Here is a 14,457-nt window from a genome sequence, read left to right as displayed (position 1 = left end):
GCGAGTGTTAATTGCATTTCCTATACTATCGAAAATTATTACTGGGTTTTTTAAGCACCTGCGGTGAGGGAAAAAAAAGTCCTTTTATAGAAATTATTTTTTAACTACTGATGGTCTGTGTTGCACTGGGGGAAGAGGGTTTTGATTTGATTGTTGTCCACAATGCAGAAAGATACCTACGTATACATAACAGCACACCGTTGCATAGGGAATTACTAGGGTACATTTTTGGGGGGCCAGTAAATTTTGTCTGTCTCTAAACACTTTGCACTTGTATTGGATCCCATCATTTCCATAAGCAAGGTGGCTTTCTAAAGGCAGCCACCTCTCCTTTTTTGCCCCTTTCTCTAAACTTACAGGGGTTGTTTAACTGAGTTAACTTTTACTATTATGTAGAGCAGTGGCTCACAAGCAACATGTTGCTCACCAACTCCTTGGATGTTGCTCCCAGTGGTCTTAAAGCACAAGACAGCGGGTTAGGGTTGGGTGCAGGTCTATAAATAGAAGTGCATTGTTGGGTTCAGGTTGGGAGACAGTGGGTTAGGGTTGGGCGCAGGTCTATTAATAGAGGTGCATTGTTGGGTTGGGTTCAGGTTGGGAGACAGCGGGTTAGGGTTGGGTGCAAGTCTATAAATAGAGGTGCATTGTTGGGTTGGGTTCAGGTTGGGAGACAGTGGGTTAGGGTTGGGCGCAGGTCTATAAATAGAGGTGCATTGTTGGGTTGGGTTCAGGTTGGGAGGCAGCAGGTTAGGGTCGGGTGTGAGTCTATAAGGCAATGGGTTAAGGTTGGGTGCAGGTCTGCTTGAGACTGGATAGGGAACAGGTTATTGCTTTATGTGCATATATTGTATATAAATATATATGGCAAGCACAATACAAGAATAGAGTCCTAGTCTATGATACCTCTATGTATTTTCCTTGTGCCTAGCCCCTCATTCATATTAATAGATGCAAACAGTTCCCTAACATTAGATTTATTATAATTTAGAGGCTATTGCTTAGGGCATAGCATAAACATAACATGAGCAAATGTGTGCCTTTAGCATGCGTTAGTAATTGAGTCCCTGGGTCTTTTCCATATCTAGCTCTTGGTAAGGGTTTATTACTACTACCAGCTCCACTTAAGTTACTGAGACATGCAGCCATTGCTGTTCTTCCTAAAAAAAAACCTTCATTGGGTTCAATAGGCTGGTCACTATTAAAGACCCAGCCAGCTGCAAATGCAGAAATGCACAAATGAAACATACGCCCTGGGATGCAGTTATTCTGTAAGCGGTACCTATGGGATGGACATCATTAGTGTGGCTTCTACCTTGGCATGAACGTTGGAGCGAGCATTACAGCCAAATACCGCTGATGGACTGTTTGCTGTTCTCCTAGGGGAGAGGTTTACAAGGTAATCAGTGCTCACTGTTGCAAAAATAACAGCTTGAAATACTGTGCCTCGCCAACGGAACACAGATGCAAAGGCATAAGGTTGCCAAGCAGTTATTGTAGGCTGAAAATTGTTTCAGTCTGCATTCCAAGTAACAGCAAGGTCTGCATTCATAATGAGTACACAAATATTTAGCGCAAATATTGGTATGCTAAACATATTTATCATGTGCTAACATAAAGAAAGGGAAATAGACTTCACTCCTTTATTATGGGTGCAGCTTAGAATTTATGGTGTACATGCCTTCCCATTAGATATTTAGGGGGACCACAGCACTTCTTAAACTACTATTTTGGCAGGAGAGACTCCCCCCCCCCAAATAAAATTTAAAAAAAAAAAAAAAAAAAGGTGATTTACTAGATAAGCAGTTTCATAATCTAGGGAGTTGCAAGTGTCTTATTAAACATGTTTTTTTTTTTTAAAAACCCCATCAGTTAATAGATCTTCTCCAGCAGATGCATTGTGATTTGTTTTTCAAAAACACAAACAGATTTTTTTATATTTGACGTGGGGCTAGAGATATTCTTACTTTCCCAGGTGCCCAGAGCCATGTGACTTGTGTTCAGATAAACTTCAGTCACACTTTACTGCTGAGCTGCAAGTTGGAGTGATATTCCCACCCCCCTTCGATCAGCAGAACAATGGGAAGGGAGTAAGATAGCAGCTCCTAGTAGGTATCAGAATAGCACTCAATAGTAAGAAATCCAAGTCCGGCTTGGGACTCCTCCAGTTACATGGGAGTAGGAGAAACAATAGGTTAGCTGAAAGCAGTTCTAATGTGTAGCGCTGGCTGAAAGCTCAGACTCAGGCACAATGCACTGAGATGGCGCCTACACACTTACCAAAGTAAATGCTCGTCACTGTCCTTATCATATTTATAAATAATAAATACATATATCTCCAACTTCAAGCCCCCTAAAGATTTTCTGCCCATCTAGGTTCCTATACAATCCCTGTAATGATTATTGTTTGATTATAATAATAGTTGGTAAATAAAAATGGATGTGCTTTACAACTCAGTGGATGAGCTTTAGCCTAAAGAGTCATATAAATAGAACAAAACTTAGTTTTCTTCCCATAATTCCTTCTGTTTAATGTCCAAGAATCTAATGGTCAGTGTAATTAAAAGTATCATTGCAAAGGGAGTGTTGTGTCTGGGTAAGTACAAGAATATATATCTATTAATTATATAACAAGTGTCCCTGCACAGCCAGTATAAATTACCAAGAATAATCTAGTTTTATTATGGAGTGGTTCTAACATACATACATAAAAGTATCCAAAGACTTTATTTTACACTGTAGTCGGCATAATAAATCTCATAATAATTTTAATTGTATCTTTTTTTAATTATTAATTACTGCGGCTCTTGAGAAGCAAACATAATGCACAATGAAACTTCATTTGTAGGGATAATTACTTTCTGAGCAGGATAGGGACAAATATCGCCCAATGCAAATAGAGTTTATCTAACATAATTAGGCAGAAAAATAAAACCCATTCCAGAATCTTGTTCTGTTAATTGCAGTTACTTGTGAGTTTTGGAAATGCTAATTTCTGTTGGAAACTTTCCTTTCCCTATTGTCCTTACTTATTACTAGTGCAATGAAAGTCCTTAAGGCAGTGGTTCCCAAACAAGTTATCCAATAATCAGAGCCCCCCATTACTTAATGATTTCTACTGAATGTGTACTTGATACCTTCACCAAAGTGACTTATTCTTTATTGACCTTTATATCTGCGCACCATATACCATTCTGTGGATATAGGTCTGACTCCAAGAACTAAGATAGCCACCGAGCCTGTTTCACTGCCCTAGCTGGTAAAATACCACCCAGGGCCAGTGCTTGTCCTCAGTCACCAGCCCACCTCATATCCCCTCTCCCAGCTTCCTTTATAACCCACCTTGCTCCCTACTTCCCCTTGAATATGGGTCACCAACATCATGCCCTGCCCCCACTTATGTCACAACCATGCCTCAACAGCACAGACCCGCCCCCTTGTGGACCTGCCTCCTACCCTGGCTGGTAAGAACACTGACAAAAGATGGCAACCCAACCAAGAAAAAACTCTAGCCTTCAGTGAAAGTAAAGAATATTATGCTTATTTGCTCTCTTCTCCTCCTCTACCTAAATATATTAAAAACTACCATGATGTTAAGTTTGACTCCAGTCTAGAGACTCAAAGACAGGGTCGGACTGGGCCACCAGGACACGGTGGTCCAAACCCAACCCTTGCCACCACTCCCCCGGTCAACCGTTCCTCCCATGTGTTAAACACGCGCTCAGGGGAGGACATCAGTGGAGAACCCTGCAGGGGGTTAGGGAGGCTCAGCAGGGGCCACTGCAGGGGGTTAGGGAGGCTCAGGGGGGCACCCTGTGGGGGGTTAGGGAGGCTCAGTGGGGGCCCCTGCGGGGGGTTAGGGAGGCTCAGCAGGGGCCACTGCAGGGGGTTAGGGAGGCTCAGTGGGGGCCCCTGCGGGGGGTTAGGGAGGCTCAGCGGGGGCACCCTGTGGGGGGGGTTAGGGGGTGTGGGGGACATGGCTGGTGGGGGCACCTGCATGGCCCATGGGGAGGCAGCCCTGGTGGGCCCTACACCCCCCAGTCCGACCCTGCTCAAAGAAAGAGGATGTGTACAGCCAAGCTTTTGCCCAGTATGAAAGAATAGAAGAATATTATTTTACCTGAAACCCCTCTATTTATTCCTCTCCTACCCCATTAAAAGGGCCATGTAAGGATTAAAATATATTCATACATCATACAACAGAAAACAAATATTTAAGAATATGTAACAGATCTGTTTAGACATAACATAAAAAACAATGTCACTTAACATGTACATTAAAGTCCATCTTTGACCTATTCCCTTAAATAAGCCATAAGATATGGTTTTAGGATCACACAACATAGAATACATAAGTCTACATGATGCTATCAGTCACCACACAGACAACACACATATAGAGGCAAGCACTAATACCATTTGTTTCACATTATTGCAGTTTAATTATATAGTTATAGATTCATTTCCCATGTTTGCAATTTGTCAGTTTGCAATTGTTCTTGACTTTTTGGGTTTTCAGTTATTCAGCTATTTGTTCAGCAGTTCTCCAGATTGGTATTTCAGCAACTTAAGGGTCTTATTTTCCCTAGCAACCAGTCAGTGGTTTAAGGTTAAAGACACAAATAGCTACTTAGAAGCAGCTACATTTTCACAGCTACTAAACCCCATAGACAATAATGAGAATTGCCTCTGCTAAAACACACGTAGAGACAATTATCAGTAAATGATCAGCATTGTCTGTTTTAGTAGCCGTGACAAGTAGCTGCTACTAGTAGCTCCGTGTGTCTTCACCCTGAACGAGAGACAGGAATATAAATTGGAAAAGATAAGTAATAAAGACTAGCAACACAATATATCTAGTATAAATAAATCTAAAGCAACTGTAATAATTGAAGACTTTAACATTAAAGCTGACTTACACACATAGGTGCCAGCAGGTTCCCAATGAAATCTAATAAGTGCAAAGAAACATTTTTCCTACTGCTGATTTTCTCCCCATTAATAACTTTATTTTGCGTTTGTCCTCACATGTTTAACTAATATATCTAATGCCCTGTGAACAGCCGCAGAGCAGAGAAACATTAGAAGGACCATGGGAAAAAATGACTGTATAAATCTCACATAGTTACTGTAAAGGGAAACTGAAATTGAATTAAACTGAAATACATATAATGCCCATAGAGGCAATTTTATTAAACTTTGGGATTTTGTTTTTTTCACAGGAAAATCTTGGCAAAAAAATCTCTCTTTTTTTTTAACATTCAGAGTTTTTTTTAAAAAAAGACTTCAAAATTTAGCAAGATTGTTTTATGTGCAGTTATATGGGCATTCTTAAGCCAGGTGTAGATGCTCAGGAAATGTAATTTTTTGAAATATAATTGTCAAAGAGCAGAGAAATGTTATAGCAGTGATCCCCAACCAGTGGCTCAGGGGTAACATGTTGCTCCCCAACCCCTTGGATGTTGCTCTCAGTGCCCCCAAACCAGGGAGTTATTTTTGAATTCCTGACTTGGGGGCAAGTTTTGGTTGAATAAAAACCAAGTATAATGCCAAACAGAGCCTTCTGTAGGCTGCCAGTCCACTCAGGGGCTATAAGTAGCCAATTATAGCTCTTATTGGCACCCCACGAACCTTTTTCATGCTTGTGTTGCTCCCCAAAATTTTTCCATTTGAATGTGGCTCACAGGTAGTGATGGGTGAAAATAATTTGGGCGACAAAATTCACCATGTAAAAATTTGGTGTGCGTAAAAAAAAAAAAAAAAGACATACGGGCAAAAAATGTCACGCACATCAAAAAAAATTCCGACAATCTTTTTTGACTTTACCCACTACAATTTTTTTTTGACGTGATATTTTGCCATTTCACTTATTTTTTTTGCCTTTTACAAATCTTTTCAAAGATTCACATTTTTGGATATAAAAGTGGATATAAAAGGTTGGGGATCGTGCGTTTTGTGAAGGGAAAATTCACAAAACTGAAAGAACTGGAAACCTTATATACCTAGGGGCAATTTTTTTTTAAAATTTGACTATATTTTCTGACGATTTGAGAAAAATCAAGGCAAAAAAAATGTGATCTCAAATTTTTTTTCAAAGTTCTAAAATCTAATTTCAAATTTCAAATTAAAACCTATCGAGCATCAATGGGAGATACATTATTTACATTCAAGTGATCTCTCATTTTTAACAAATCATTATTTTGGAGATATTTTTTCAAACTGTGGCATTTTACAGACTAATTGGAAATTAGTGGAAAGCACAAGGGTTTTTAATCATGATTTTTGCAAAACCTCAAATTCAAAAACTGATAAATCAGCCTCCTGGTACTGTATATTCTCTGAGTTTAAAAATAAAATATGGAGCCAATATCATCATCTTGAATAACGTCTATTTCCTTTATTATCTTGGGTGGCACCTAACGCATTTGACATGGGAGAATTCTCTATGAAACTACATTGTCCATAAACTGCAATGAATGAATGAACTGACAGAAGGCAACACCGTATGGTTGAAACACAGCCTGGGTCATTTCTCCATCACATCAATGTACAAACCTTCTTCCAAACTTTATTTAAATGGTTAACTGTCTCACCAGCAGCCTTGGGGAAATGAATAAATAGTTCACATTAAACAAGGCAATTACAATTATTTATTGTAAGAAATAATACATCAGTGTCTATCCAGGATATTATCTTGGTAAGGTTTGGCTTAAAGAGAAGGCCTAGTAACGTGCAAATATACAGTTATTGGATCCCTTATTTGGATGTTTGTTCGGGGTTTGTAATTCAGAGCACTTTGCTTAAATCTATTTGAGCAAATACATATTGCATCTCTATTTCCTTCTCTATGCAGAGGAAAGGGTATTCAGTAGCGATGAGCATAATTTTTCACCAGACATGGATCTGCGGCGAATTTCCGTGTTTGGCGGTCGTTTTTTTTTTTCCGGGAAATCATTTCTAAAAATTAGAATTATTTGTTTAAAATTGAGTCTATGGGAGACGGCCTTCCCAAATTTCGGAACTTTCTGGATAATGGGTTTCCAGATAACGGATCCTATACCTGTACTTTAATCATATGGTTTTCGTTAATTAGCTTGGTTAATTATTTTAATAAGTTGAATTGATGTAGTAAATAATAATAATGATAATACAAATTATAATACATAACCATTTACTAATTTATTATTTTAATAAGTATAATGACTTTATTATTATTATTATTATTATTATTATTATTATTATTATTATTATTATTATTATTATTATTATTATTATTATTATTATTATTAGTAGTAGTAGTAGTATTATTATTATTATTATTATTATTATTATTATTATTATTAGTAGTAGTAGTAGTAGTAGTAGTAGTAGTATTATTATTATTATTATTATTATTATTATTATTATTATTATTATTATTATTATTATTAATAATAATAATAATAATAATAATAATAATAATAATAATAACAATAATAATAATAACAATAATAATAATATTGCTTCAATTAGACTTCTAACAAGTAAATTCATTATAAATAATGACTTACTATACTATAATTATATGATTCTGTTCATTTTATCATTTATGTTAATAACTGTATTTTATATAGTAACTAAAATTAATAATAATAAAAATAGTAAGAATTTACTATTCTGTAATCAAATGTTTTTGTTCATTTGCTTTAAAATCTATTATTGTAATCATTTTCATTCATTTAGTAAATAATAATATTGTATTAATTTTAAATAATTACTATAACAAATATATATATTTATGTATAACTAATTATTTTAATATTTGTATTTTATGTAGTAAATAATAATAATAGTATTATTTCTTTAGTTTTTGGCACTATTTACTTTGACTATAGTCATATAGTGCAACTTTACTTGAACTAAGACCAGCTAATTCAGACATCATTCAAAAAGAATTAATTAGATAATCAATCAGGAATTAGTCTATTCACTTATCAAGAATCAGTCGTTATTGTGGAGGGTAATTAATAGTTACTTCCTTTTTTAATGTCAAGGTTTAATTATTTTAAGACAGAGGAATGGGTGGTCTATTGATATCAGGCAAGAGCAATACATCCACATTTGAGTTTTGCCTATGTCAAATGTACTTTACAAAATGGTATTGAATACCTTTTCCATTCCATCTTCCTTGAGGCTAATGATATCCATATCAAAGTCTCTTCTCAGGCCGTCTGTCCTATTGAATGTGATGCGGCCTGTCAGGCCATCCCATCGTGCCTAAGGACAAGAGGAATCGTAAACAAAACTGGTTCCATGAATCGGTTAATGCATCTAATAATATAATTAATCAAAATCAGTTGCAACGTCCCAGCATAATGTGACAACATGTAGTAATTTTAAAAAAAAAACGGCCACAGGGGCACATTTACTAATCCACGAAGGTCCGAAAGCGTCCGAATGCGTTTTTTTCGTAATGATCGGTATTTTTGCGACTTTTTCGTCGCCGTCGCGATATTTTCGTATTTTGCGTGACTTTTTCGTCGCTGTTAAGACTTTATCGTATATTTTCCGCGACTTTTTCGTCGCTGTCGCGAAAAATTCGGATTGGTTTTTCCACCGTTTACAATTGCTCAATATGAAAAAATTGCGGCGGCAGCGACGAAAAAGTCGCAAAATTTTCGTTTCCGATCCGATTTTTTCCCATTCGGGATTCGGATTCGAGGATTAGTAAATGTGCCCCATAGACTTCAATATATTGATAAAAAAAATGTTGGCGTGAAAATATGCCCATTGACGCCCATTACAAATTTTTGTCATTTCATGAATTTTTTGAGACAGATTGGGACAGATTCACTCATTACTAGTAGTGATGAGTGAATCTGTCCCGTATTGCTTCATGGGAAAATCTGAGAAATGCCAGAGTGAAACGTGTTTGGCGACTTTTTTTGTTGCACCCATGCCTATTTTGATGCAGTTACGCCCATTTTTATGCGACCACACCCAATTTGACACATCCGCAGAAAGGTTCATGAAACAATTCGCCAATGGCGAAATGTGGAAATCTGGTGTGAATCCATGCCTGCTGAAAAAATACATTCATCACTAATAATTAGTAGGAGCCCATGAATTTTTGGAAATTCAAATTTGAATTTGCAATTTTTGCCACAAAAACCCAATGTCTTCAAAAGCCCCAAATATTATTTATTGCCCTTGACTTTTGGGAATGGGAATGTAAAGGCTTATTGATCAGTTTTCGAATGTGTGAATTTTAAAGTTTTTTTCAATTCGAATAAACTTGAAATTTTACTAAACGTGAATGTTTGATTAGAAAATTCAAATATAAAAAACTCTATTTAATCAAACTCTGAACTCGAATGCATTCAATTTTGAAAAACCCAAAACTCTTGCAAACTCCCATTGACTTCTACAAACAAAAGGAATTCTGGGAATGAATTCCAAACTCTTAAAAAAATCCCATTTACATGGGTTTATGCTACATGAACTCAAAAGCTTTACGAGGTTTTTGCCCTTAATAAATATCGAACATTTGAGTTTTTGAAACCAAAATTCAAATTCCTGAGATTTAGCACGAATAATATCAAATCACTGCAAAACTTCAAGGGGCAGATTCATGAAATTACGAGTTCGAATCCTGAATGGGATAAATTCGGATTGGATACGAAAGATAGCAAATATCACGAAAATGCTTAAAAAAAAATCGTACGAGTCACGATAATATCGTATTGCCGATTCGAAGTCACGAAACAGCGGGAAAAACCTTTCCGATTTTTTCGCACAAGCATACGAAAAAGTCGCATGGGCGTCGAAAAATTCGGCAAATATACGCTTGGAGCATTCGAATGAACGCTGCGAGCGTTCGTGTCTTAGTGAATCTGCCCCCAAGTGTTGATAAAACACCCTTTTATTGTATTCATCTCAGTTTATTGAAGATGTAAAGTTGGAAGGTTTTTGCCATTATTTCAATTCAAATATAAGAAAAAAAAACCCCAAACAATAATGAAAACATTTCCATGCTATCAATTCAGCAGGGCCAGACTAACAATTGCATTTGTCCAGCTTTTATTGCAGAGACACCACAATATAAGTCTTTTTAATATCACGGATCCTGCTTTTCAGAAAGAGTAGGTATCTGTCAGCCTTTCAGAAGATGTTACCTTCTAACATGATTACAAAACACAATAACTCTGTTTGGGAATACTACAGATTAAACAGACCAGAACAGACAAGAATAATTGGCTTTAAATTGCAAAGCAGTTTCCCTGACTCACGCTGTTATATTTTTCTAGAAAGTACAAATGTTTGAATAAAATCTGATGTAGCATAATGCAGAAAACCGTTGACAATTTCCTTTCTCTAGTACATATCATTTTAGAAAAGTATGTCTTTCTTTTGAATTCAAGTCTAGTGATGAGCGAATTTTTTTCGGCAGGCATGGATTCGCAGCAAATTTCCGCATTTCGCCATTGCTGGATTGTTTCGCGAAACTTCTGTGAAAATTTGCTGCGGAAAAATTCATTGCACAAAAATTTTTTGTTTGTTGTGCATCAAATTGGGATAAAAAATGGGCGTGGTCGCGGCAAATTGGGTGCGGTCATGTAACTAAAAGGGCGCGGTCACTGCAAATTGGGTGCGGTCACGCCAAAAAAGTCACGGTCATGCCAAAAAAAGGGCGGGCTACAAAACAAAGATGCAGCTGACCAAAAAGACCCAGGCGTCAAAAAAGCCATGGGCGACAAAAAAATAAAATTGTGCGACAAATGCGTTTGGCAAATTTTCACAATTTTTTTTGCAAATGGCGAAGCGAAACGGGACAGATTCGCTCATCACTATTAAAGTCTATTTTAAGCTATTTCAGTCATATGACTCTTTTGTAAAAATCCATCTACAAATCTTCTGATCACATCCACACAACATTAAACCGACAGGCTCTTCGGGAACCAGATGTCTCCCCTGTGGAGGTACACCCTGTTAAAGAGATCTTAGGGTTGAAAGATGTTAACTAATCACTGAAGTCTTTTGACTTAAGGATGAGGTCTGATTGCTAATTGTTGAGGGATGGGGGCTGGTATAAGTGGAATAATGGCTGATGCTTAAGGAGTGTTGGCTCAATGTTGACGGAAGAGGTCTGATAGCTGATGAATGTGGACTAGTAGTTGATGATGGGTGGTAAAGGAATAAAGACTGATACTTAAGAGATAAGGACTAATGCTGAAAGATGGATGTTTTGTGGTTTATCTCAGCGTTTGATGTTTGAACCAGATTGGTGAGGGCAACATACACAGAGGGAAGTTGATAAATGAGGACTAATGGTTGAGGGATAAGACCTCATGGTTGATGGTTGAGATTTTATGATTATGATCATACGATTAAGGTCTTATGGTATGAAGACATTGCTGAATAATGAAAACTGGTAGGAGTGGAATAAGGACTAATGCATAAGGGGTGTGGGCTTATTGTTGATGTTTGACAGCTGAGTGTTGTATACTGGTATTTGACATATGAGGACAGATAGTTGAGGGATGAAGACATTGTTGAGCGATGGGGGCTGGTATAAGTGGAATAATGGCTGATGCTTAAGGAGTGTTGGCTCAATGTTGAGGGAAGGGGTCTGATAGCTGATGAATGTGGACTAGTAGTTGATGATGGGTGGTAAAGGAATAAAGACTGATAATTAAGAGATAAGGACAAATGCTGCAAGATGGATGTTTTGTGGTTTATCTCAGTGTTTGATGTTTGAACCAGATTGGTGAGGGCAACATACACAGAGGGAAATTGATATATGAGGACTGATGGTTGAGGGATAAGACCTCATGGTTAATGGTTGAGATTTTATGATTATGATCATACGATTAAGGTCTTATGATATGAAGACATTGCTGAATAATGAAAACTGGTAGGAGTGGAATAAGGACTAATGCATAAGAGGAGTGGTGTTATTGTTGATGTTTGACAGCTGAGTTATGTATACTGGTATTTGATATAGGAGGACAGATGGTTGAGGGATGAAGACATTGTTGAGGGATGGGGGCTGGTATAAGTGGAATAATGGCTGATACCTAAGGAGTGTTGGCTCAATGTTGAGGGAAGAGGTCTGATAGCTGATGAATGTGGACTAGTAGTTGATGATGGGTGGTTAAGGGATAAAGGCTGATACTTAAGGGATGAGGACAAATGCTGGAAAATGGATGTGCTGTGGTTTATCATAGTGTTTGCTATTTGAACAAGAGAGGTGAGGACTACATGAGGACTGCATACACACATAGACAAAATTATGATTACAATATTCTCATTATCTCTCTGTGTTTGATGTTTAAACCAGATTGGTGAGGGCAACATACACAGAGCAAAGTTGATATATGAGGACTGATGGTTGAGGGATAAGACCTGATGGTTAATGGTTGAGATTTTATGATTATGATCACACGATTAAGGTCTTATGATATGAAGACATTGCTGAATAATGAAAACTGGTAGGAGTGGAATAAGGACTAATGCATAAGGGGTGTGGGCTTATTGTTGATGTTTGACAGCTGAGTGATTTACACTGGTATTTGATATATGAGGACAGATGGTTGAGGGATGAAGACATTGTTGAGGGATGGGGGCTGGTATAAGTGGAATAATGGCTGATACCTAAGAAGTGTTGGCTCAATGTTGAGGGAAGAGGTCTGATAGCTGATGAATGTGGACTAGTAGTTGATGATGGGTGGTTAAGGGATAAAGGCTGATACTTAAGGGATGAGGACAAATGCTGGAAAATGGATGTGCTGTGGTTTATCATAGTGTTCGCTATTTGAACCAGAGAAGTGAGGACTGCATACACACATAGACAAAATTATGATTACAATATCCTCATTATTTCCACATGATCTCAAAAACATTAATTCATAAATCCATGACATGCCATTTCTGTAAGAGCTGAAGGTATTTTATCATGCTCAGTGACTAGGAATACATTCGATCCCATAATAACACAGTTATATATTCCCTAGCACAATTCTGCAGCTACCTGACTGGCAAGTGTACACTTCTGAAGCCAGGATCAGCAATGTAAATGCTGACAAAAAATAGAAATGGAAAAATAAGAAAGGATTAATTTTCAATAAAATTCAGTTCATTTGATGATGGGCTTCAGTTTCCAGTTTAAAAGCATTGGTCAGATGTACAGATTGTATCCAATGTCTAAACCGGGAGAGAGAATTGCCTCAGCCTTTGTGCTTGGATTTGGATAATTATATCTCTTGCTTTATTGATAATTCACATAATGATGGTATTTTTATAACAGTACTCATTTCCATAGAACACAAGGTTTCTGATTAAATTTAGTGGAAGGCTGCTTGTCAGTACAGAACAGTCTCTGCCAGCGCACAAAGATTTATTGCCGAATGCAAATACTATGTATAATAACGCTTGTACATATTAAGTGGCCATAAATTATAATTAACTTGAAATTGCAGGTGGGGTTTGTGAGAAATTAAAGCCAGGAGTATGTGTAGCACTGCATAATTCTCACCTTGTTAAAAGCTCAAAGCTTATTGCTGAATTTTAGCAATCTATCCTATGTATTCCATTCCTTGTGTGCCATTTTAACTCAGGAGATTGGTACTAGTGTTCCACATACACAAAAACACACATATACTACTATATATACATGCACAAAACTAACTGTAGCCCTGGCTATCTTGCCTGTCCTTAAAAACATTAAGGCAATCTGCTGTCACTAGTCATGGGCGAAATGTTTAGCCAGGCATGGATTCGCGGTGAATTTCCGTGTTTCGCCATAGGCGGATTGTTTCGCGAAACGGATAAAAAATTCGCTGCACGTCCAAAAATTGTCACCAGCGTCAAAAATGAATAGTCGCGGGCGTTAAAAGAATAGCCGCGGGCGACAAAATAATAGCCACGCGTCAAAATAATAGCTGCAGGCGACAAAACAATAGCCGCGCGACAAAATAATACCCGTGGGCGACGAGATAATAGCCGCGCAACAAAATAATAGCAGCGGGCGACGAAATAATAGCCACGCGACAAAATAAAAGCCGAGGTATACCGAGGTTTCGTACGATATTATCGGTGCGTGTATGGCCAGCTTTAGACCCCAGCTAGACTGTTTGCTAAATAGTTTGGATACTCTTTTATCAAATGACAGTCCAACGGTACTAATACTCAAACTAATCGTCCATAATTTGTAAAAATAAATACTTCTAAGGCAAACTAAAGACAATTCCATAGAGGTTTTGTGCTACAATGTAAAACTAAAATTGCACAGGCAGTATTAATTATGTATTTTTTTTAAATTATCCATTTCATATTGCTTATATTGTTTGTGCTTGATTTAGATTTATTTGCACCTGTCATTCGTCATCCTCTTTGCCCTTGCTATTTTATTCAAATATAAATACACGGACGAGTACATTTTCCTTGTTTGTTTGCTTTTTTTTAATGAAAAGTGCTTATCTT

The 14,457-nt window shown here is 37.2% G+C and overlaps 1 protein-coding gene across 4 annotated transcripts in view; it reads right to left on the bottom strand.

Annotated features, from left to right (window-relative positions):
- grik1 (glutamate receptor, ionotropic, kainate 1) overlaps positions 1-14,457 on the bottom strand; it is a 273,219-nt gene that overhangs the window by 48,068 nt on the left and 210,694 nt on the right. For 3 of the 4 annotated variants that reach the window (XM_002939147.4, XM_031896577.1, XM_004912163.3), the window contains exons 8-9: positions 8,146-8,253; positions 6,553-6,597 (exon numbers count right to left, since the gene is read on the bottom strand). In XM_002939147.4, the coding sequence (XP_002939193.1) occupies positions 6,553-6,597; positions 8,146-8,253 (153 nt within the window). The remainder of the gene's footprint in view (positions 1-6,552; positions 6,598-8,145; positions 8,254-14,457) is intronic. The other variant, XM_004912164.3, reaches the window with a different exon arrangement.

This window comes from Xenopus tropicalis, chromosome 2 (assembly GCF_000004195.4).
Source record: "Xenopus tropicalis strain Nigerian chromosome 2, UCB_Xtro_10.0, whole genome shotgun sequence".
In the NCBI taxonomy this organism is placed as follows: domain Eukaryota; kingdom Metazoa; phylum Chordata; class Amphibia; order Anura; family Pipidae; genus Xenopus; species Xenopus tropicalis.
The sequence above is the reverse complement of the archived record's forward strand: the minus strand, read 5'-3'. Positions and strand labels throughout refer to the sequence as shown.